This window comes from Leucopleurus acutus, assembly GCF_964270905.1.
Source record: "Leucopleurus acutus genome assembly, chromosome: 14".
Classification (NCBI taxonomy): Eukaryota; Metazoa; Chordata; class Mammalia; order Artiodactyla; family Delphinidae; genus Leucopleurus; species Leucopleurus acutus.
The window spans coordinates 14,038,799-14,063,679 of NC_139156.1; the positions used below are offsets into that span (position 1 = coordinate 14,038,799).

The 24,881-nt window shown below is 51.8% G+C and overlaps 1 protein-coding gene across 2 annotated transcripts in view; it reads left to right on the forward strand.

Moving 5' to 3' along the window:
- Window positions 1-24,331, forward strand: part of HSPA12A (heat shock protein family A (Hsp70) member 12A) — a gene marked incomplete at both ends in the record, with an annotated part of 141,740 nt that extends 117,409 nt beyond the window's left edge. For both annotated transcript variants that reach the window (XM_082854171.1, XM_082854172.1), the window contains 9 exons: window positions 61-247; window positions 2,419-2,523; window positions 8,292-8,408; window positions 16,227-16,398; window positions 20,002-20,088; window positions 20,680-20,784; window positions 21,714-21,972; window positions 22,666-22,769; window positions 23,694-24,331. In XM_082854171.1, the coding sequence (XP_082710297.1) occupies window positions 61-247; window positions 2,419-2,523; window positions 8,292-8,408; window positions 16,227-16,398; window positions 20,002-20,088; window positions 20,680-20,784; window positions 21,714-21,972; window positions 22,666-22,769; window positions 23,694-24,331 (1,774 nt within the window). The remainder of the gene's footprint in view (window positions 1-60; window positions 248-2,418; window positions 2,524-8,291; window positions 8,409-16,226; window positions 16,399-20,001; window positions 20,089-20,679; window positions 20,785-21,713; window positions 21,973-22,665; window positions 22,770-23,693) is intronic.
- Window positions 24,332-24,881: the final 550 nt, after the last annotated feature.

The following is a 24,881-nucleotide window of genomic DNA, read 5'->3' on the forward strand; positions in this document are numbered from 1 at the left end:
TGCCGCCTGCATTGGGATTATGCAAGAAGGCCCATGACCTCTGCCTTTCCTTGGTGGCAGGCGATGGGAAGGAGGCGACCCTGGGGTGTCCAACCAGAAGACTCCGACCACCATCTTGTTGACTCCGGAGAGGAAGTTCCACAGTTTCGGGTATGCCGCCAGGGACTTCTACCACGACCTGGATCCCAACGAGGCCAAGCAGTGGCTGTACCTGGAGAAGTTCAAGATGAAGCTGCACACCACTGGGGTGAGCCAGCCTCTCCCTGGCCCCACGTCCTCCACATTCGAGAGCCGAGGTTCCTCCAGCCTTTCCAGACCTTGGGGGCCCTCAGGTTTCTCCCAAGCAGAAATGAATGTCCATTCACCTCGAGTTTAGAAGTGGAGCACATGACACTTCTGTGGAACACACAGCACTTTCTGACGTACACACGGGCAGGGAGATATTCAGAATATTTAGCAACTTGTTTGCTTCGGAAATTGACCAGTCAGACACTGCCTGGATGGAGCACAGGCATAGGGGGCTGGGAGACCCCTGCTGTGCCAGGAGATCCCCCTTCACCTGCAGGATTGTTGGGAGATCAAGGAATCCTGAAGGAAGGACTCGGGGACGAGGGAGCATTTTGGGGGCTCAGGGTAGTGGTTATAACTAACCGGTTTGGAAGTAACAACCAGCAACAATGACTCATTAACCTTCTCTGTGGGGAAGGAGGTAGCTCAGGAGATCAAGGGCCCAATAATTGGAGGCCCAATGCCTGAAGTAGTTCTGCTTCCAACTTGGCAGGGTTTTGTAAGGTGGCCAAGTTGATTAGCACCCTCCCCCAAGCTTCATCGAAATGTTGAGCCATAGGATAGAATTTTTTCAATTTAAGCATTTTATCCCTTAAATTTTCCTTAACTCTCAGTACTTAGACATGCAGGATGGTGATAGTGTTTAAGACCACAGACCATGAGGCCAGATGGCCTGGGTTTAAATCCCACCTCTGACACCTTTGAGATACTTAATCCAAGTCACTTAGACTCTCCTTGCCTTGCTTTACCTTATCTGTGAAATGGAGACTTGGACAGTGCTTTTCTTACGGGGATGTTGTAAGGATTAAAGGAATCAAAATACACAAAGCTCTCAGAACCATGCCGGTCGGTCCTTAGTTAAAGTCAATTGCTAGCGTCTATTATTTATTGCTTTCATATGTCTGCTTGTTAAGTGTTTGCAGATGACAAAACAAATGTTACTGGGAAACGCTGCAGCCAGCACCCTGCCTTCCAGGGCTCGGTGCTCACCCGTGTGTGTGTCTCTCTCTGAAGCACACTGACTTCGCCTCAAAATGCACCCTTCTTGTTTCACCTGATAGGATTCAGCAGTGCCCAATAGGAATCTCCTGCAGGTGGAAGCCCAGGAATTTTTTCAATTTGAATTTTTCAATTCCAAGCCTGTGGCTTCCTGATGCCTGGAAGCTGCCTGGGGGCCACCACCCCAAAGCTGGGGTGTCTTTGCTGAGCCCCAGATGTAGGAGGAGTGAGCATGTGTAGAGGGGTCAGGATGATGGGCAGGCCCCACAGGGCCGGTTTAGCTGCTTGATACCCCTTCACACTCCAAAGGCAAAGACTAATTAGCCAGCCTGGATCGATCCCGAGACCGCACTGATTTTTTTCCCTGGTGGCAATGCGTCTTCTGGTTCCAGGAGACTTGGGGGTTTTCTCCTGATTTTTGCTCCCCTCTCTGCCCATTCCCACCCTCTGGGGACTATTTTCATCATTTTTTAATGACCGCAGTCCATCCGGCATCTCACGGAGCATCTTACGCCCAACGACTGCACTCAGCAACTGCTGTAGCTTCTGGCAGAGGAAGGAAGGCAGTGATGCTGGGCTCCCAGTGGATTAGACCGCACAGTCCTTAAAATAGGAGCCCTTCTATTTTTGTGACTTGGTTGGCAGCTCATCGGGAAGTGAAAGCTTCGTGTCTGTTTAGCACCGTGCACGTCAGTGATTTGGTATGATTATCTAGGCTTCCATTAAGGGGGCTCCCAAGGGTGACCATGTGTGTCATGTGGAAATAGTATGTAAATTGCATCGGGAGTGGCGTCTGCTGCCTTTTTTTTTTTCTTCCTGGGCTCTTGTCGCTGCCCCGAAACCTCTGCCCCCAGAGGATCCAGGGGAGAGAGGAAAAGAAGGAGGGAGGGAAGGAGGGAAGAAGGGAGCAGTGGAGGTGGGGCCTGAGGGGAGCAGCCAGGGCCCCCTACACAGTAAGGGGACATTGCTGCCAGCCCTGTCCTGGGGGACGTGCCGTCCTAATCTGCCCCTCAAACACCAGGAAACACAGACATGGTTCACTGGGTTCCCCAGGTCTCCAAGTGACAGTGCTTAAAGCCAGAAGGCATGTCTCTCCTTCTTTTTACTATTTCATTCCTGTCCCGGCTCTAGGACCTCACCATGGATACAGACCTGACGGCAGCAAATGGCAAGAAAATCAAAGCTCTTGAAATCTTTGCTTATGCCCTGCGGTACTTTAAGGAACAGGCGCTGAAGGTGGGTACATGCCAGAGCCTGTGCTGGGGGCAGGGGGGCACCTGCCAGCTAGGGGAGCAGGGACAGCCTCAGGGCAGAGAATGTGCCCTTGTGCACTGCTGGTGGGAAGGGAAAATGGTGCAGCTGCTGTGGAGAACAGCCTGGCAGTTCCTCAAAAGGTTAAACACGGAGTGACCATCTGCCTAGCAGTTCCAATCCTAGGTATGTACCAAGAGAAATGAAAACATATATTCACACAAAAACTTGTCCATGAATGTTTCTAGCAGCACTATTCATAATAACCAAAAAGCAGAAACAACCCAAATGTCCATCAGTGGATGAATGGTTAACTAAATGGGATTCACCCATACGCTGCAATATTATTCAGCCTTAAAAAGGAGTGAAGCACTGACACCTGCTCTGGCATGGATGGACCTTGAAGACATTATGCTAACATTATGCTAAGTGAAAGAAGCCAGATACAAAAGGCCACACATGATTCCATTTGTAGGAAATGATCAGAAGAGGCAAATCCACAGAGACAGCAAGTAGACTAGTGGTTGCTAGAGGCTGGGGGAGTGGCAGAGGAGTGACTCCCGGGGGGTATGGGTTACTTTTGGGGGGTGATGAAGTTAGACAGCGGGGATGGTTGCGCAACCTTGTGAATATACTAAAACCCACTGAATTGTGCACTTTATTTTATTTTACTTTTTTGGCCGCGCGGGCTTTCTCTAGTTGCGGCGAGCGGGGGCTACTCTTCGTTGCGGTGTGTGGGCTTCTCATTGCAGTGGCTTCTCTTGTTGCGGAGCATGGGCTCTAGGCCCGTGGGTTTCAGTAGTTGTGGCACAAGGGCTTCAGTAGTTGTGGCTTGTGGGCTCTAGAGCGCAGGCTCGGTAGTTTCGGCGCACGGGCTTGGTTGCTCTGCAGCACGTGGCATCTTCCTGGACCAGGGATCGAACCCACGTCCCCTGCATTGGCCGTGAACCCGTGTCTACTGCACCACTGGGGAAGTCCCAAACTGTGCACCTTAAAAAGGTGAATTTTGTGGTATGTGAATTATACCTCAGTAAAACAAACAAGAGAAAGAAAGGCGGGAGACATGCAGCAGCTGTGCGATCTTGGGCGAGGTGCTCGTTCTCTCTGATACCCACGTTCCTAACATGAAAAGGGGGTCAGATAACTGTGCCTCGTGGGTCGTTTGATAGTAAGCGAAATATTCGACGTTAACTGCCTCCCTGGGGACTCAGCAACTATTTACTTGGTAAATAGTTGCTGCTGTCCCCCCTCTCCTCCATGCCCCCCACCCCAGACCCCATGGAAGAAGCTGACCAGGTGAATAAGCCCCCTTGGTTGGCCCTTGCAAAGGTTTGTTCAGTGATGGCCCAGAATTAAGAAAATGGCTAATTTCCAAATGGAATAGAGCCATCCACTCGGCGTCCCCTCGCATAGCATGGCGATGAGCGGGTGTAGATCAGATGATTCAAGAGCCTCATGTATTAAACTCTATCCAAAAAGAATTGGGAACTTCAGAAGCATTTGGTATTATGTGATCGCTAGAAGAAATTTAGTGAATTCTAGAAATAGAGTAGAATAGAATTCTAGAAATAGGGCTAGAGGGAGACAAAGAGGTGAGGTCGTAACACTGCTTTCATCCATTCAGGTACCTCTTGTTTTGAGTACTTTTTGTGAGCCAGGTGCTATGCAAGTTCTGGCCACGTGGAAAGAAACCCAGTGCATACAGTCGATGGGTGGGTGTCATGAGGGGGTAACCGTGGGTGTTGAGTGTTCGGTGAAGGCAGAGGTTCTGCCCAAGGGCAGCAGCAGGGAATCCTCCCCGGAGGAGAGGGATTGCGGGCCTCTGACAGGCAGCAGCTGGAAGGGCAGGTGTTTTGCACCGGAGGAACGGCCCAGGCACAGCTCAGGGGAAAGAAAACATAGCAAACCGCTGTGGGAAGCAGGCAGCTTGGAGCAGGCAAAGGGCGAGGCTGCAGAGAGAGAGGGAACAGCAAGCTCCGACGGAGATCTGTGAAGCCTCAAGGGCCAGGCGAAGGAATTCTTCCTGGGTCGTGGGGAGCCCTCAGAGGATTTCTCACATGGGTTGCCATGGCCACAGGATAGCGTTAGAGGAGGGGAGACCACGTGGTCCCGAGGGCCTGCAGGTGGAGGAGAGCGATATGTTAGCACCTCACTCAGATCCTAAAGCAGGTCTGTCCGAGGGCTGAGGGCGAGGCTGAGACTCCAACTGCGGGGTCATTTGAGGAACATGAAAACCAGGGAGATAAAGGTGGTGGGGTGGAGGGAGGGAGTGGTTCCTGGGAAAAAATTCTTCTATGAAAAGGGGTGGGGAGAGGATTCTAAGGAAGGAAGTGGGAGGGAGATGGGCTGGGTTCGCTTCAGGAAGAAGGTGGTGACCAGCCAGAGGCAGGAGCAGTAAGGCCGGCGGGGACCTGCGGAAGGGAAGCCGCCATTGGTCCAGGAGACGGCGAAGCAGGAGAGGAGGTGGACCTCTGTCGGCCTGAAGAGAAGGATCTCAGAGGGATGGGCTCAGCTCCTGGAGAAAGATGAAGGCGCAGAGGGAGGTGGGGGTCTCCGGAATAAGCGGAGCAGCCGTGGGGACTCAGGGAAGATGTAGAACTTGAGAAAGTCTACGACACTGGAGTGTGTTTCAAGTTGGCCAAGAAGAAAGGCGTGAACAGCCCATCTCTCAAGGGAGGGAGGAGGTGGAGGGGGCAGAGGTCAGGCACGGGCGTGGGTAGGTGGGTGGTTGTGGACCTGTCGGCTCAGCCAGAAGCTTCTGGAACCTTCTCTGAGCAGGGAACACGTTGTAAAGAAATTCCATGCAGAAGAGCTGTTTGAGGAGGTGTATAGGAATTAGGCCCTGCATAAGAGGCTGGCTGGTGTTTGAGGGGCAGGTGGGTTCAGTGCAGAGGGGGACTATTGCATGTTGGACCAGAATAAGCTCAAGTAGAATATCTCAGAAATCACGTCCCTGGAGCAGTCTCACTATTCACGAGGGACAGTCAGTGAAAGTGCCTGACGTGAGATGTTCAGTCAGTGCCAGGTTCCTTCCCTTCCAAGCTGATCTCCACCCGTTGGCAAACAAACAGCTCATCAGACAACTTTCCGTACAGCCAGGGAAGCCCATCATTCATCTTTGAGCCTTTTCCTGTTTAAAGAGTTTAAAATAGCCTGGGTGGTTATAGGCACCACACTTAGAATCCCTCCCAACCCATCACATGCTCACCTGCTTTTAAAGCCCAGTGCAGACCTGCAAGGAAATAAAACATGATTAAAAAAACAAAAATAAACACGAACAAAAAATGGCTCTTTCACCAGCAATCCCACTCCTGGACAAATATCCAGAAAAGATGAAAAGATACATGCAAATTCAAAAAGATACATGCACCCCAGTGTTCATAGCAGCACTATTTACAATAGCAAAGACGTGGACGTAACCGAAATGTCCATCGACAGATGAATGGATAAAGAAGATGTGGTACACATATACAATGGAATATTAGCCATTAAAAAGAATGGAATAAGGTCATTTGGAGCAACATGGATGGACCTAGAGATTATCACACTAAGTGAAGTAAGTCAGACAGAGAAAGATAAATATCATATGTCATTTATATGTGGAATCTAAAAAAATGATACAAATGAACTTATATATAAAATAGGAATAGACCCACAGACATAGAAAACGATCTTATGGTTACCAAAGGGGAAAGGGGTGGGGAGGGATAAATTAGGAGTTTGGGATTTAAATTAGGAGTTTGACAGTACTATATATAAACTAGGTAAACAACAAGGACCTACTGTATAGCACAGGGAACTATATTTGATATCTCGTAATAACCTATAATGGAAAAGAATCTGAAAAAGAACATATATATATATGTTCATATATATATTCATTCATATATATCTATATATATATTCATTCATATATATATCTATCTATCTGAATCGCTTTGCTGTACACCAGCAATTTACACAACATTGTAAATCAGTTATGCCTCAATTTAAAACAAAAAAGGTTGTTTCATGTTGGTCTAAAGCAGAGATGTTTTTAAAAACATGTTTATTAAAAAAAAGTTCAGTGAATGTACTGAACCACACACTTAAAAATGGTTAAGATGGTGAATTTTATGTTACGTGTATTTTCTCACAATGAAAAATGAAAAGTTTTTTTTAAAAGGGAAAAAAAACTTACCGATCAAAGAGGAAGTTAGTTCAGTGAGAAGGTGGGTCAGCCCCAAGATAACTATGTGAAACAATAGAGAAAATGAGATACCCATTAGGAAAAAACCCGCCAGCCTATTAATCTTCTGAAACATGTCCCCAGAGCGGACTTTGATGCAGAAGCACATCAGTGTGTGTTTAGGTTTGATTTCAGATTTGTCTGGTGAATGTGGCAACAGGAAGGGGAGGAGAAGGGGGGGGACAAGCATCAATCAGAGGTCTTCTCTGGGCCGGATGTTCCCTGTGTGTTCTCATTTAATCTTGCCAGTAACGCTGTGGGTTAGTGTTATTCTTCCCATTCTACGGGTGGGAATACTGAGTCGTAGAACTATTCTAGAGACATATTTTGTCTACCTGGGCCTGGTGGAAACCTCTGATGCTTCCACCCGTCCTGTTTATCCACATGGGTCCCACTGATTTTCTTTTTTTTGAAGAAGAGTTGATTTACAATGTTGTGCCCATCTCTGCTGTACAGCAAAGTGACTCAGCTATACACATATAGACATTCTTTTTTTTTTAATATTCTTTTCCTTTATGGTTTATCCCAGGAGATTGCATATACAGTGGGACCTTGTTGCTTATCCATTCTAAATGTAATAGTTTGCATTTACCAACCCCAAACTCCCAGTCCATCCCTCTCCCTCCCCTACCTCCCCATCCCTCCACCCTTGGCAACCACAAGTCTGAGCTCTATGTCTGTGAGTCTGTTTCTGTTTTGTAGATAGGTTTTACATTAACTGAAAGTCAAGGGCAGCACGGTTCTTGCTTAGGTCATGTTGTTCCTACCCTTACCATCCTACCAGGAAAACTCCACTAATGTGCTGGGCCTGCAGTAAGGTGGGTGACAGTGACACAACTCTGCTGACAAATGCTACCAGTCGTCAAGCATTCCTGTGGGCCAGGCACTGATCAGATACGAGACCAAAAGTAACAATTTAGTTAAGACCTTGGCCTTTCAAGTCAAGATAGACCTGCGTCTGGGTCCAAACTTTGGCTCTGCTACTTTCTAGCTGGGCAATCATCACAAAGATACCGAACGTATCCAGGCCTTAGTTTGCCACCTGTAGAAGAGGGGCAGTGCTAATCTCTTCCTAACAGGATTCTCAAGTGGATTAATGGCGGTTGAGCTATGGAAAGGGCTTAACAAGGTTGACACTGGAGCAAGCTGCCAGGAAGTGAAGCTCTCGGGAAATTATCAATCCTCCCAATAACTGTATGAGCTTACTATTATCCCTACTGTACAGATAAGGAAGCTGAGGCCTGAGAGGTTGTCACTTGCCCTAAGTCACATGACTAGGAAGTGGCCAGAGGCCTCAGATCTGCCCATCTCCCACCTGCAGCCACATCCAGGGAGTGGAAGGAGCTGGGAGCTCCCTGTTTGCTGTATATTCGGAAAACAGACTCTTGTTCCTGACGCTGATAAGTTCGGGGGGGCCGCGGAATAGATGCCCCGAGAGTTCACGGCCAGGAAGCCAGGATTTTCAGCAAAGCCACAGGAGGACCAGCTCTGTCCACCTGACCTGCTGCATTTTCCTTGGCTTTAGGAGCTGAGCGATCAGACAGGTTCAGAGTTCGAGAACTCTGATGTCAGATGGGTTATCACAGTGCCTGCCATCTGGAAACAGCCCGCCAAGCAGTTCATGAGACAAGCTGCCTACCAGGTAAGTACGGGGCTGGGGGCAGGCAGGGCCCAAGATACACCTGGCGGTGGCTGTCACTCCACTCCAGGGTCCCCCAGCATTCACAGGCCTCCTTGGGGAGGCAGCGAGGGGTCTCCCACAGGTGGGGGGCCAGGAGCCTTCCCATTCCTCAGCTTCCTCCTCGGGGAGCAGCTGGGGTCAGACGGACAAGGGGAGAGGCTGGGCTCAGTTTTCCTTCTGACTTTATTCATTTCCAGGTCTTGTTGCCCCTGTAGGTTCCTTGGGGCTAGGATTGCAAATTGAGGTTCAGAGGTATTTCTCTGTGGGCAAATGGAAGTGAGACCCTCAAGGAAAAGGCTTGGGGAACAAGAATATTTGAACAAGGAAGAAATAAAGACAAGGCCAATGGCCATGGACCAGACCCATCAGCCTGGTGGAGGCGGAAAGCTGCACCTATGCGGCTGGGAAATAAAGGGAGTACGGTTGTCCTCTGCACAGTTCATCTTAGGAGCGACACAGGAGCACGGCATGTACGGGCGCCCCAGACAGGGGAGGGGGCTGCTGGACCTGCCTGGTGGAGGACGCCCACAGCGGGGTGAGGGCAGTGGTACAGTTAGGGAGCGAGCCAGTCAACATGGCGCCATGGAGCCAGAACATCCCAGTGTCGATGGCCAGCCCATCCCTCGTGGGTGCAGGGGGCACCCCTGGTGCCAAAACCCCCGTGGCCTCCAGCCCTCACGTTGTTTGCGGACAACCTGTGCCACGACGGGGCTCCCATGAGTGTCTGACTTCATGGCAAGAGTGGCAGAGGCCGTCCTGACCTGCTGTTCCCGTCCCGGGGACAGAGCTGGCCCCTGTTGTACGTAGTCCCTGGGGTTGATAAATGAAAGCCGACCCTGGGGCCTGGGTCAAGTCTGTGCTGAGAATCAGTTTTCAGAGCCTCCAGCCTGAGTGGGCTGGGGAAGATCACAAAGGTCGTAGATGTCCCCTTGTCCCCTGCCACATCTCTCAGGAGAGCCACCGTTCCCTGGAGACACACCTTTGATGTTGTCTGTGGCCACATGTATAAATACAAACCTTCCCTTTCAAAACGCCCATCTGATCAACGCTGATCTCTGCACACAGTCAAATGGCCCCAGGCACCTTGGCGTCATGAATTGTCCTGGACGCTTGAGGCTTTACTCCAGGCTGCAGGTAGAGTTCAAGGAAGGGCAGTGTTCCGCCCCCGCCCTCCCCCGTGCTCTCCCATTCCCTTCCTTCCCTTCCCTGCCCCAGGCTGGCTCCTCTGCTCTCCCCTTCCTCTGTTCAGCGTGAGAATCTGGCTCAGTCTTTGTGTGTGCCAAAAATAGATTTGTTTTTATACGGATGAAGGGAGAAGGTGGAAGTTCCAGAAAGAGGCAACTTCTTTAAAAAGGAAGAGACACAAATGCAGTTTCACTGTCCATGGGAGCCCTGGGCATCAGGGAGCTTTTCCTTGGTGTCAGCCTTCAGGCAGTGTCCAGAGACCCAAAGATGGGACACCGGGACATGGCTGTCTGCTAAGACACAGCCTGGGATCCTGAGTTTTCCCAGGAAGGATGCTCAAGCATCATGGTTCTGACTTTCATTTTCCAGCCCATGGGAAGACTTCAGCAACAAACACGTGACCCGGAAAGGGGACAGTTCTTAGTTTTAGCCTGAAAAAGAAAGAGGTGCGGTGACATGTAGATTTGTCGGGGCTCATGGAGCCCTGGGCCGGCTCTTCAAGGACTGTCTCTCTGAGAGGGTGGGGCCAGTGTGGGGAGAGGCCCCTTACACTGGGGAGGCCAAGGGGGAAACCAGGCTGAGGGGGGTGTGGTGTCCTCTAGGCTTTGGCACCTCAGGCAGTAGGAGGGCCAGCAGCTCCTGGGCAGGGCCCAGGTGGCCAGCATAGATGGAGGGGATGGGGGAATTTGCTTCCTGAGGCCCAGAGACACCCTGTGGATCGGCATGTCCTCCATGCCGGGTAATGTTTGTCCAGGACAGTGTCTGTGCAGCTTAATTTTGGGCCCTTTGTAGCTCTGATTTGATATTTGTGTTCAGTTTACAGTCACTGGATGGATTTTCAGATGGCAGGGACCATTCATTCATTCTTTGTTCACTCGTTCATTTATTCATTGAACAGCCTGTGCCAGGGGCCTCCTGTGCCAGAACTGTGGTGGGCGCTCGAGTCGTAGGACAGGAGCCCTGCTCTCAAATCCCTTGCATCCAGGTGGTTCGTTGAAGCCATTTGTACTTCTGCCAAGGGGCAGGTGGCATATCAGGGGCACCCTCTTCAGCCTGTCTTCTGGGAGAGTCTTCATGACAAGATGGAAATAGAGCTTGCTACTCTCCAAAATTAGCATCTCTCCAACTCTCCCTCCTCACCTCCCATCTATTATGCAGAGTAAGAAAGATGCATACCTGTGATGGTTACGCTTATGTGTCAACCTGACTGGGCCTAGGGATACCCAGATATTTGGTCAGACATCATTCTGAGTGTTGCTGTGAGTGTGTTTTAGGATGAGATGAACATTTAGATCAATTAAATAGAGCAGATTGCCCTCCCTGAGGTGGGTGGGTCTCATTCAATCAGTGGAAGGCCTGACTAGAACAAAAGGCTGAACCTTCCTAGATAAAATGAGAGGGAATTCCTCCTGTCTGCCTGCCTGCCTGCCTTCAGACTGGAGCATTGTGTTCCCCCTGCCTTTGGACTCCAAATGAAATATCGCCTCCCCCTGCGTCTTGAGCCTGCCGGCAAGGGAATTATACCATCGGCCCTCCTGGCTGTCCAGCTTGCCGGCTGAGGTCTTGGGATTTGACAGTCTCCATAATCACGTAAGCCAATTCCTTATAATAAAGCTCTTTCTGCATATGCATACATCCTACTGGCTCTGTTTCTCTGGTAAATACAGAACCTGAGCAAAAAACACAGTTCTTGGCCCGCCCAGCTTCTGAAATCTGAGAGTGCCCACCAGCCCTTCCACCTGATGTGCTGCTGCCTGTCGGCCTGGCTTCTGACAGATGAACAGGAAGGATGAGGAAGGAGGTGGGATGGTTCTCCGTCAGAGCAGCTGGGAAACTCGTCTGTCCACCCCGCTTGCCTGTGGCAAGTGGAGCCCCTCCTTCCGGGCTCATGGGAGGCCTCCCGAGCCCAAGTTCATGGCACGGTCACATGGAGACTGAAGGTCATCCTCCACCGGCCTGGGGGAGGGGGAAGAGGCCTGGACCAGAGCCAGGAGATGAATCTCTGGGCAGCATCTCCCGTGGAGGAGCAGGCCTGCAGGGGGTGGGCCTGGGGCCTGCACTTGGAGGACTGAGAGTCACTGCCAGTGAGGGCTGCCCAGCACTTGACATGGGCACAGTTTCATCTGTGAAACTTCCAAAACTCCTCTTATGTCAAGTGATTGTTGAGAAAGTGGGTTAAGTCTCCATCTTTTATAATCCACAGCCTCGGGACAGCTTTAGACCCTTTAAAAACATTCAGCGAAAAGATGGTGGCAGAAAGAACGGCTGATGCCTCTTCTGAGGCCCTCAGAAAAGACCCAGAATGAGGAGATAGTTCCACTGCGTCCTGAGCACATGCATAGGAGGTAGTCCAGTGTATTTCTAGAGGCATTTTGCCTAAAATGTGTAACTCTGGTGGGTTCCAGAAACCTGTTAAATCAGTGATGTTCCCCCACGTACGCTGATCTCCTCTAACACGGAGTTGCAGCTTGCATTTGCCTCCCTTTCTGAACAAACTGCAGTGAAAAGTAATCACGTCAGGAAAGAAAGCCAAGCCCATGACACTCAGAAGCCGCGCAGCTGCAGCTCTTTGCGGTCTGACACCAGGCCAGCTGAGTACTCCGCTGGTCCGGCCGTTTTTCTCAGCCGTGGACACAGCCCCTGGCGGATTTGCCTGGCTGACTGCAGGGCCAAGGAGCGGTGGTCGAGGTGGTCACTGCCCACGTCCTCGGCCTCCCTGGAGTGCGGTCTTCTCACCCACACGCTCCTTTCAGGTGGAGCTTGTGACCAGGAAGCAGAGCGCTACAAACTACCACGATGGAGTTCTTGCTGGCCCAGATTCGTGAAGTCAAATGGGGTAGCAACCTCCTTGTTCAGATGCTTTCTGATTGCAGAATCCTCAGGTCGTGTTTGCAATGCTCTCCTGAGGAGGGCCGGAAATTGCAGAATAAAGGCTGGCTGGAGGGATGGGTGATTCGTTCCTGCGGCAGCTGCTCTCTGAGCACCTACTGTGTGCTCCGGGGCAAGAAGACCTGACTGCTGCCCTTAGAAGATGTACCATCTTGCAGGAGAGGCTAGACAGGTCCCCATGGATCTATAGTCGGGGGCAGAATATGCCAAGTGCTGGGCCGGGGGCCGAGCAGAGGGAGAGCTCACGTTGAAACGGAACAGTGGCCTTGAGATACCAGCTCCAGAGGCAGAATTATTGAAAGCGGAGAGAGAGCTCTCCTGCCCCGGTTGACCCTGGCCTGATCCCAGGAAAAGACCCCCAGGTCTCCTGCCAGCTGCCAGGCCAGAGGGCTTCTGCTGAGAAGGACGGCAAGTGTTTTCATGTGGAAACAAAGCTTACATTTCAGGGCACTGGATCCTTCTCTCAGAGATAAAGACATCTGGGTTTCTGAGAGTGTGGCAGAGACGTTCGCATTTCCTCCTTCTCTTGGAGCCCACCAGCAGCTCTGGGAAGCCTCCTGGTGACTGGGAATCTGTGCAGAGGCAGCTGCCTCCCTTTGCCTCCCCCTCCCCTCTCCGCTGTGACGTCCATGAGAGTTTGCTGGTAGGGACACGGCCCCTCACTCTCACTGGGGAGTGGACGGGGGGGCTGACTTAAGCAAAGGAGTGTGGTTACTTTGTCCTGGGTCTCCCAGGCACTGCCGGGGCCCCCACTGACCTTGCCTTTCCCCTCTCCTCTGGTTTGGGGTCCTCTTCACCTTTGCTTCTGTCTGCATCCTGAGCAGGGTACTGTGGGGAACTCCCCATGGAAATGGGTCAAAGCTTTGGCTGTGGAGCTGAGGCCAGCCCAGCTGGGGAGGGACAGGTGAAAGGCCCCCCGAGGGGTGCAGCCCACGCTGTTTGGGGCAGATTCAGGTAGCCTGATTGTCTTTCACATCTTCAGGATGTGGGAGCATCCGGTGTGTGTGTGTGGGGTGGTCTCAGTCACACACCAGGTACCCTCGGATGCCCTTGAGTGAAGAGCCTGGAGTAAAATGTAACATTTTCCTCCAGGCTCTTCACTCCTCTGGACCTCTTGATGTGATTTTCCACATAGATATTTCACATATAAGTTAGAGACCCTGCTCAGAATTTCTGGGTAGGCATGGAGGGGAATAAGGGCGTCTATTTTCTGCTCTCCTTTGTCCCCTGCCGTCCCCATTCCCGCTGGGCCCAGGCCCCTGTTGCTCTTACCAGCCACATGGGAGCTGCCTGGCTGGTTGACATCCCAGTGGGACACAATGACAGGAATGTGCCTTTTGAGTGGGCAGAGCCCGTGCCGTTCCTCCACACCGAGTCCCGGGCACCACTCTGCTCTGCCCGCCCTAACCTCCTCCAAGTTTATCCTCCACCCTGAACTTGTACATCCAGGGCCCACTGTTGCTTTGTAACGCGTCTCCTTATCCCTCAGCCCATGTTGTGGGAGCTGGGCCTATGAGCTTCTGTTCTAGGAGGGCCTTGGCTTTACGTACAAACCCATGAGGATAGAAGAACCAGTCCACGAGCGCTGTTCTATAGACGGGGCTCTTCCTGGTGTCACTTTGGATTTCCTCTTCTGGGATCCTGGGGATAAAGGTTCAGAGGTTTCACTGTTCCTGGTGGCACCTGACACGTGTAACCCATGTCCTATTTCATCAGGCATCTTAACCTTTGTCTGCCTTTGTGCTGAGGGTGTCTGAGGAGACACTATGAGAAAGTGAGGCTGGGGGAGGGGCACCTTCATTCCCTTGGATGGGGAAATCTTGTCGCGCATCTGTGTCACTAACCTATTGACCCGTGTAAGCTAAGGGCAGACCTGGCCTCTTTGACCTGGGGACCCTGCTGATGGGCACAGATGCTGCCCATGTGGTCGGCCTTAGCCAAGGGTACAAGGCAGGAAGGAGGCGGGTTCCTGGCGGAGGGCGTAGGCGTGTGCGGTTCCATCTGTTTTTGTAATTCGGTCCAGACGGGTTCTGCCCTTGTGAGGCATTCATGGTTTCGGTTCGGTCCAGACGGGTTCTGCCCTTGTGAGGCATTCATGGTTTCGGCAGAGTGGAGATTTTCAGTCACCTGCTGGCTGATGGTATCTCATTAAGACGTAATTAACTGGTTCGTTTGGGGTGTGGTTATTAGTGACAATGAATGACAGCAGGTCTAGGCAGTACTGTCGCGGAGTAAATGAGTAGAGAGCGTACCTTCAAACCAGTTCAGGAGTATTAGGGGCGCCCGCGGGTTTTGTCAAAGTACAGAGGCCTGGGCCCTACCCCAGTACCTGGAATTACTAAGAGCAGGAGAGCTGAGAACCAATTAAAGAGCTGGTCTGCAAGGCTCAAGACCTGGGCCTGGGCTGCTCTGCCACTTCGCTGGGATACCCTGGAGCCTAAGACTGGCCCGGTTTTAGCACTGAAAGGCCTATGCCCCAGGAAACCGGGACAGTTGGTTGCCCTACCTCTCCGAGCCTTGGTTTCCTTCTTCATAGAGTGAAGGGCTTGGACGAAAGGCATTTCTAATTTCTAACCTGAGCTCCCCTCCCCTCCTTGCCCAGTAATTGACCCTCCTAAGCTCCTTCCGCGCACGCCCGTGACTCTAGGCCAGCTCTTCCCCACCGGGTCATTGTACGTGTGTGACATTAGGCAGACCTTTGTCCCTGGTTGACGAGATGAGTCCACTAACCCCCCAGGGGCCTGGGGACACCTGGGAGCCTTCTCCAAAGGGGTGCCACGTGAGGGTGCATCCCGGGTTTCCTCGGAAACGGCAGCAAAGTCAGCAAACACAGTGCTGATCGAAGGAGCTAGTTTTTATTTCCTATTGTGCTGGCGACCACGGAAAGCCGTGAGCTTGGGCGCTTCAACAAGCAAGCTAGATCTCGTGCTCCAGGTCAAGGCCGTGAGAGGCCAACCCGGGCCGTGTCTCTGAGCACCCTCAGATGCTGGTCCCGGAGCCTCCTGGCTGCCCTTCGTGAAGCCTGGAGGGGCTGTGACTGGACCAAGCCAGGTGTCATGGGGCAGAAGCATTTCTGCTGTGAAAGGGGTAGAGGCTTTGAATAAGATAACTGTCAGTGGCCTTTCCCCCTGCGCTCTAGGAAATGGGGACTCTGTGGGATTCCACAGGGGGCTTTCTCCTGGAACCTTCCTGGTGCTCTGGAGATAACAGGTCAGATTCCCACACGACAGAATCAGACGCTTGCATAGCTGAGGCCCAGTGATGGCCTTTCTGTTTCCTAGGCCACCAAAGATCAGGGTTTGCTACGATCCGGTCAGACCATTTAGTCCTGGAACCGGAAACAGACCATCGGCCTTCCATCCTGTGGGGGTTTTCAAAGTTTTCGGTCCTTTGCCCCTTTGTGCTTCTCAGTTCTGGGCCAAGCAGGCCCCAAATGCAGGAGGCCCTGAGGCTCACAGAGCCTGGAATTTCCCAAGGGCGCTTGTACATTTTCGTTCCCCACTCTGTGACGTTTGGGTACCTGGCTTGGGGACCAGCACCCGATCACCCCCGATTTTAGGCTCTGGAAAGGCCTGTGGAGGGAATTTCCCAAACAAGCAGCTTGTGAGTGTCGCTTCCTTGCGGGGTGTCAGCCCAAGGCGTGGGTGTCCTTGGAGGGGTCCTGGCCAGGGAGCCTGGGTCCCAGCCTTGCCTTCTGTCTTCCAGGCAGGCCTGGCTTCCCCCGAGAACTCAGAGCAGCTCATCATTGCCTTGGAGCCCGAGGCGGCCTCCATCTACTGCCGGAAGCTGCGGTTGCACCAGATGATCGAGCTGAGCAGCAAGGCCGCGGTCAATGGGTACAGCGCCAGTGACACAGTAGGAGCTGGGTTTGCACAGGGTACCTCCTGCTCTCTCTCTCCCCCTCCCTGCTGTCTTCCCTCCAGCCCCCTGCATGTTTCTGTGCCTTGGAGTTTTAAAGGCACTCAGTGCAGTCGTGAGAAATCAAGATGCTTCTGAAGGAGGTTGGCCCTTAAGTACCTCTGTGCTCAGCCCCCTACCTGGCCCCTCCAAGGACCCCCATAAACTCAGCAGTGGTTACCCTAGTTCGTCACCCACCCAGCTGCCTTAGGGGAGGGCACTTCTCTCCAAGAACCCAAGGGTGGCCTGAGAGCGGCTCTCGGCCTTGCATTTTACTGGGCGTTTACTCTCTCCTCTCTATTAACTGATTCTTAATCTAATCCCACTTGCTTGTTATTAATTCCTCCGTTAAGATTGTTGATTTATTGCTGACTCACTCATTGGGGCGCTTCGTGTGTGATGAGCTCATTATGTGTCTTAACTATAAACCTGGCGAGAGTTGAAGCTAGAGATGGAAAGGGCGGGCGTGTCCTGAGGGGCTGATGCTCGTTTAGCTGTGGGAAGGAGCATCGCCCATGGAGACCCGGGATGGGCATTTTAAGGGCCTTCTTCTCTCTAATGTTTACTGTATGCAAGTTGCTCACAATCTTGTGCCTCAGGACTGTTTTCCCTGGAATGCAGGGTTCCGTCGGTCTGTCCAGGACCACGGAGTCTGCAGACACCCTGGATCACTCACAGCCACGTGAGTGAGCATGGAAGCTGATGGGAGCTGGGGAGGTGGCGCTGTGCGCCCCGGCTCTGAGCTCTGTGCCCGGGTGAGGGCTCCGAGGACAGAAAACCCCCCATCGCCCAAGCCCGTCTCCATCCTGCCCTGCAAGGCCCAGGCCCAGGAGGAGAGGGATGCCATCAGTGAGGACGGTCACCAGTTGGTCCCAAGCTTCTCTTGGTCCTCTTCCTAACGCCTGTCTCTGCGCTGCCCAGGGTGCTGGGGCCCAGGCTCACGCTTCGCAGGCACACATTCCTGCCCAGGCAGGCCTCTCTTCCTCTTCACAGGGTGACTCTGCCCCGGCAGCCGCTGCTCTTCATTTTGAACCCAGGGTGGAGGCGTCTGTGAGCCTCAGCCCCGAGACAGTGGCAGGAAGTTCGCTTGTCCCCAGGCTGCTGCCTCAGCCTGCTGGGCCGCGTGTTCACACCCTGGACCTGATTCACCCAGAATGAATGGACACGGGCTTCCCCTCAGTGTGAGGGCTTGATTTGCCTTTTTCTCACAATGCTTGGCCTCCCCATCGTGCCAAGGCTGGCCTCACCGCTAACTAAATCCAGTGCATTCCTGTTTCAAATACTCAGGATGATCTCGTTATTTACATTTCCTTCTTCATTGTTGTAACTGGAAAAAAGAGGAGTGACTGACTGGGCTCTATATTTCATATGCTGGTTCTTTCGCAATTGTTCACAAACAGCAGCTCATGTCAGAATTAGCTAATTCAACACGGCATTGACGCTTCTTAAGTATAACGTTCACATTTGAGGGGGGGATTGTTTTGAACGCTTGCCTTCCCCAAGAGCGCAGTTTTTGGTTCCCTTTCTTTACCATATCCTACCTACCTTCACACTGCTGTGTCTGTGTCCTGTGCCTTGTGGGATTTACTGTTGTTTCCTGTGCTCAGAGGGCTGTCTTTGGTTTTTGAAATCCTCAAATTGTTGGCCACCATCCCTCAGAGGGGCAGTGAGACAGGGGTTCTATGTCAGCGTTGCTTTACGGTGGGAACCTGTCTCCCAGAAGGACGGGGTGCTTGCTATGTGCCGAGGCCCGGCAGAGCACTTAATCCGGGATACCCAGGGTGGCATTAATACCCTGAGACCCCCTGGCTGTTTTCTGCCCTCCGATGCTCCTCCCTGATGGACTCCCAGTGGTCAGCACTGAGGAGACCAGAGCTGGCACTCTGCCTCCAGCACTGCAGGGTTTGCTGTCGGTATTATTTTACTCCAAAAAGACTTAACGAGATTAGAAAAGGCTACATTTTTCTCAATCTTGGGCTTAATTTGCCCGAAAAATGAGATAATTTTTTGAAGCTTAGAACATGTTTTATTAGCCTCACTAGGCCGTTTATTATGAATGCCATTTCCTTAGTCATCTAGATTGTTTTAGAAAACCAGTGCCCACTACAAGGTGTGCAATATAAGTTCATCTGGAGCCGGTGTTGGGAACAGCAGAGAAGCCCTGAGTTTGGAGATCCCTCCCAGGCCCGCGGGAACTCTTTAATCGGGGGGGTGGGGGGGGGGTGGGGGTGGTGGGGGGTGTGGGGGGGTGGCGGCCTCTCTGCTGTAAACCAGAACCTGAGGAACTTAAGGCTGGCCCGATGTTTGCCATTCTAATCCCCAGAGAAGATGTTTTGCAAACACTGTGCTCCTTGCTGAAGGAGGCTGGAGGGTCAAGGGTTCTTTATTGGATAACCAGCAACAGATGGATTTGTAGGGCTTAGAGACTAAAAAAATTGGTCGGGAGGACACTTGTGGGATGGGACAGCAGAGTGGTGGACAGAGCCTTCGTCTGTAAAGCCAGGATTGCTCTAAACTGTTCATTGTAGTGATCATTTGTTGGGTTCCCAGTCTCACACTTGGTGCTTTGCCTTCCTTATCACTTGCTGTGTGCCTGGTGTCACAGTGGGTGCTGAGGATAAATCAGACGGCTGGTCCCTGCTCTGCCTGTGAGAGACGTTAAGTGATTTGCCCAGATTCCCATCGTGCCTGTGCGCTGCTGCTTCCCAGGCTCCCTCTCCCAGCACCTTTCTCACCTCTAACATTCATATTCTGCTCTTTCAGACTTCACTCTGAATTGTTAAATCTCAAAGGCAGAGAGGGTCCGTGGCCTGAGGGTTAATTTCAGGCTGCAAGACAGAGTCGTGGGAACTGCAAGTCCCTTGACCTCCCTGACCTGGTTTCCTCGTCTGAACACAGGGCGATATGATTTGTGCCTGTCCGCCTCACGGGGCTATCAGGAGGCCTGCGGAGCAAGAAATACCCATGCGAGTCACAGCCACTGAGTACCCCGAGCCACCCCCAGGTTGTTCCGCGGTGTGCAGGAAGAAGGCAGCGCCGACTTTTCTAGGTTCAGCCGTGCCACCTTGCGGCTGAAGCGCCACCTTGTGGCTGAAGAGCATGTCGACTTCAACGGGGTCTGGAAAGGGCTCCTGGCCGTTTATCCAGGATCCAGATTAGGAAAACATACCCCGCATTCCTTGTATCAGACAAAGCTGCTTGATGTGAAATTATTTAACCAAGCGCACTGAAGGCTGCTTGGCAGACAGCCTCCTCACTGGGGCAGCAAAGCCAGGAAATTGGCCTATTTTATGCGCATTCCCCTGAAAGTGTCCCTGGAGGAAGGGAATCTCATCAGGGTGAGCTTTTCAGCAGGGCATTGGCCAGAGCTGCCAGGCAGATGAATAGATGAAGGCTGGTGGAAATAGCTCCTTGCTCTGGAAGAGCTGACTCTGTCATTCCCTGTGTTGCATTTATGTAATCGTTTTGATCAAGTATCGCCAAATGTTCTGTTCCTAAACCTCCCAGGCTCTTTTACCTCCACTGACTGCCAGCTTTTTCATGTTTTCTTACCCGTCGTTATTTTCTTTCTGTTGGCCACTAGCTAAGGAACACACACGACGTAATCGGCAGAGTCGAACCTTTTTGGTGGAGAATGTCATAGGAGAAATCTGGTCCGAGCTGGAGGAAGGTAGCATCCTTAAACGTCCTTTGCCTCTGCTGGATTGTGTGTGTGTGTGGGGGGGGGGGGGGGTGGCGGGGCGGGGGCTGCTGGCAAAAATGCATTTCTATTTGTTCCTTTTGTACTTTTGGAAAATGTTCCAGATCAGTTGGTTTTACAGACCACTCACCCAGGGACAGCTCTTTTTGGAGCTGTAATTTTGCATGTTCTAAAACCATATAGGTTCTTCAGAAGAAAAGTAGGAATTGGAACTCACCAGTTCCAGAGTGAGTCTTGTGCTAAACAGCAGGTCATTTGATGGTGCTATTAACTTGGCAGGAAGTGGTCCACACGTGTCAGGTATGCAGCAGCGCATGACCTGAATGCTTTAGTCCTAAAGGTTCACTCATCTGGGTTCATCATCCATGCTAACCGGCACTTCTGGGCAGACACTATCTCATCTCTTTAGTCATGAATAACTCACTGTGTGGCTAATTAGCAAAACTATTGTACTAATGAGTGTTGATGGTGCTTAGCTGGGTGCACCAAGTCATCCTGCCAGCTTGTTCCAGGACGTGATGGACAAGTGGTCTGTATAAAGGTTGGCTGTTTTTGTACCAGGTGACAAGTATGTGGTAGTGGACAGTGGCGGTGGCACCGTAGATCTGACAGTCCACCAGATACGGTTACCGGAGGGACACCTTAAAGAACTGTACAAAGCAACAGGTAAGCCTGAGAAAATGAGAAAAATGGCTAATTTTCTCATACCTGAGCTGTTTTACCCATTTCAGATTTCTCTCAGTATCTCATTCTTTCAGTGCCATCAGCATGTGGAATTACAGGCAGTAGAGGATACGGATGCATGAGACCAGAGAGCAAAATGCAGTTAAATGGGGCTTCCCTGGTGGTGCGGTGGTTGAGAGTCCGCCTGCCGAGGCAGGGGACACGGGTTCGTGCCCCGGTCCGGGAGGATCCCACATGCCGCGGAGCGGCTGGGCCCGTGAGCCATGGCCGCTGAGCCTGTGCGTGCGGCGGGAGAGGCCACAACAGTGAGAGGCCCGTGTACTGCAAAAAAAAAAAAAAAAAAAATTGCAGTTAAATGGCCTTTAAAACACAAACCACCATAACTTGGGTTTGGGCATAAAGTGAGCCTGTTTCAGGTCCTGGCCACGATCGTCACCTGTGATTTGGTTAAGCTTTCTAGGGAGGTCCCACGATGCCTGGTCTTGATTCAAGATCATCAAACCAAAGAACATTCTCTTCTTCTTGGTGGGGTGGGGATGAGTAATTAGTAGATCACAGGGACTGAGTGAGGTCTGCTGGTTTTCCAGACACTGTCCTTGGATTTCTTGGGTGGGAAGACCATGATGCCCCTAGTTAGTTAAATGTATTGATTTTATTTAAAATGTAATTGATTTTAAACAGATTGTTGACGAGTGATTTCTGTAGGAAAGTTTCTCCACGTGGAATGAGAAGAACCTAAGGGTTTTAAAGTGTAAGTAAAAACGCATAGCTGCGGTCTGCTGGCTAAGTGGGTCCAAGGCTGTGCTGCTGTCGTTGAGCAGAGCCCGGAACCCAGGGCAGCTGCTTCTCAGACGCCGGCTTCCATTTCTGGCCGTCTTTAACAGTGGTCACCCTTTGTGTCCTTGACTCAGGTGGACCCTACGGATCTTTAGGAGTAGATTATGAATTTGAAAAGCTTTTGTGTAAAATATTCGGAGAGGATTTTATCGAGCAATTCAAAATCAAGCGTCCTGCGGCCTGGGTTGACTTAATGATTGCATTTGAGTCTCGCAAAAGGGCAGCTGCCCCGGACCGAACTAACCCTCTGAATATCACCCTGCCCTTCTCCTTCATTGACTACTACAAGAAGTTCCGTGGGCACAGCGTGGAGCACGCCTTGAGGAAGAGCAAGTGAGCTGGGCTCATGTTTGGCTCGGGACAGTCTGGGGGGTAGAATGTGTTCACGGGGAGGAGGAAGGTGGTGTGGACTCTGAGTTCCAATCCGACACACTTGCTGTGTGACCTTGGGCAAGTGACTCAACTTTTTTGTTCCTTGGTTTTTTCACCTGGAAAATGGGCATGATAATTCCACTTACCTCAAAGGGTTGTTGTGAGGATGAAATGTATTCATATATGCTTAGCAGAATGCCTGAGACCTGGAAAATACTACCTCTGTGTCAGCTATGATTACACGCTAAAAAGATAAGCTGTATGAAATCAGGGAAGTTTGTCTGTTTGGGGCCCTGCTTTATCCCCAGTGTCTACAACAGAACCTGATGCATAGGTAGTAGGTGCTCGGTAAATATTTGTTGAATTATTTATCACCCTGCCTTCTGCACTAGACTTTGGCTTCCACTGTCTCGGGGGAATGTTGGCCACAGGCAAAAGCAAAGAGAAACAAAAGAGGTTATGCCTTAGCTTTGAAGTTTCTAAGAGTCTAGGTCCTGGTGGTTTAGTGTATTTCTAAGGGTTCTTTGGACTTTCAAGCCCCCTTCAGCCCCCTCGGATGTGACAACCATTCTACCAGGGCCCGTGACTATGCAGGTTAGCCCGGGTATCCTTTATACACTCACCGCTCGTTCTCTCTCTGCCGTGCCTCCACAGTGTGGACTTTGTGAAGTGGTCCTCGCAGGGGATGCTGAGGATGAGTCCAGATGCCATGAATGCCCTTTTTAAGCCGACCATCGATAGCATCATTGAGCATCTCCGTAAGTGATCAGCCAGGGCTCGGCCACTCAGTGGCCAAGGATGGGGACTGATGTTTCCAATGTCACCAACCAGTGTATGTGAAGTCAGGATGGCAGGGGGTCTGGGTCTTGGAGCCGCAGGCCAGGGCCCCGGCAGGAGTGGGCAGGGCCTGGGCATGCATGAGGGCGATTGCTGGGCACTGGCTGTGGATCCCTCACCTCAGGTACTGCAAAGCAGCCCAGAGCCTGTTCTCACTTGGGCTTCCATTTGGCTTCAAAAGTCAGAGAGGCGGGAGATCTAAAGCAATATTATCATCGAGTGACAGGCCTTAGGGAATGGACGGTCTTTGCTGTATCATAACAAATTAGAAATCACAACCTCTGCTAGGGAGGAGGAACTGTTGTGTAAACCAAAGAAAGGTCTCCCACAAGAGAGCAAACGGAATCTGGCCGTGCACTTAACCTGCTCCCTCAGGGGCCCTCGCCCAGGGACACACAGTAGGCTCACCAGGGGCCTCTTTCAGTGTCCAGGCCCTCCACACACTTCGCACCCTGCACCTACACAGTCAGAACTCCTAGGGGTGGGATGGGAATTTTATGAAAACCAAAGAATAATATTGATAACAGCCTGGCTTAACAGAACCGCAGGTTTGGAGAGGGCAAGGGGTATTCATTTATGTGTAACAAAGAACTACGTAAACTTATCACTGTCTAGCTGTTAAAATAGGTTTCTACTTAGCAGTAGCTTTGGTTTTTATTCCTGAACATATTGATGTACAAACCCCTCCTTTCTTTAAAAGATTGGCTCTACAAAAACATTCCGTTCAACAAGGTCAGACTAAGCCTGTCCTCCAGCTGGCCCAAGCGGCTTTGTCCATTCTCAGGCCGCCCAATCCCCCCCTGGCTTTTGGTGACAGGTCTCTGTCCATTACTCTTCCCTTTCAGGGGACCTGTTTCAGAAGCCGGAAGTGTCCACGGTCAAGTTCCTCTTCCTGGTGGGCGGCTTCGCCGAGGCGCCCCTCCTGCAGCAGGCGGTGCAGGCTGCCTTCGGCGACCAGTGCCGTATCATCATCCCCCAGGACGTGGGCCTCACCATCCTCAAGGGCGCCGTCCTCTTCGGCCTGGACCCCACTGTCATCAAGGTGCGCCGGTCCCCGCTCACCTACGGGGTTGGGGTGCTGAACCGCTACGTGGAGGGCAAGCACCCGCCCGAGAAGCTGCTGGTGAAGGACGGCACTCGCTGGTGCACTGACGTCTTCGACAAGTTCATCTCCGCTGACCAGTCCGTGGCCCTGGGCGAGCTGGTCAAGCGCAGCTACACCCCGGCCAAGCCCTCCCAGCTGGTCATTGTCATCAACATCTATAGCTCTGAGCTCGACAACGTGAGCTTCATCACCGACCCCGGGGTGAAGAAGTGCGGCACGCTGCGCCTCGATCTCACGGGGGCCAGCGGCACTGCCGTGCCCACCCGCAGGGAGATCCAGACGCTCATGCAGTTCGGGGACACTGAGATCAAGGCCACGGCCGTGGATGTAGCCACCTCCAAGAGCGTCAAGGTTGGGATCGACTTCTTAAATTACTAACTGGCCCTCCCCTCCGCCTGTCCCCTTGGGCTCAGCTCACCTGCATCTGCTGACCTCAACCCTGACTGTTCTTTCCCTGCCCTTGACCCTAGCCATCACCCGTCTGAATTTCAGCAGGGAAGAGGAGAACAGCCAGGGCTAGAAATAATTAGGGATTTTTGAGGGCACACTGGAGTCAGAAAAACTGTTGGCAGTGAAGATGGAGGTGGGGAAATAAGGAATTTGAGGATCCCAGAAAAGCAGCTAGTGTTCATAGGTACGAAGTGGTGAAACCCCCACCCCCACCCCCCGCCGCCCCACAAGGGAATCAGTACATTTCTGCAGCAGTGATTGGGCTTGGGTCGAAGAGATCTCCCTTATGGAGAACTTAGGATGCCCTGTCGCGATCCTTCCAGATTTGAAATAAGATCTTTGAGCCAGGAGGAGATTCTTCATCTCTCTTGAGACTTTTCTTTTTTACATGTTTTGGATGGCAGTCGCTTATAAAATGCCATCCATCTGCAGTTAATTTCTTTTCATCATGGTGTGATTAAAAGTGATGATTCACTGG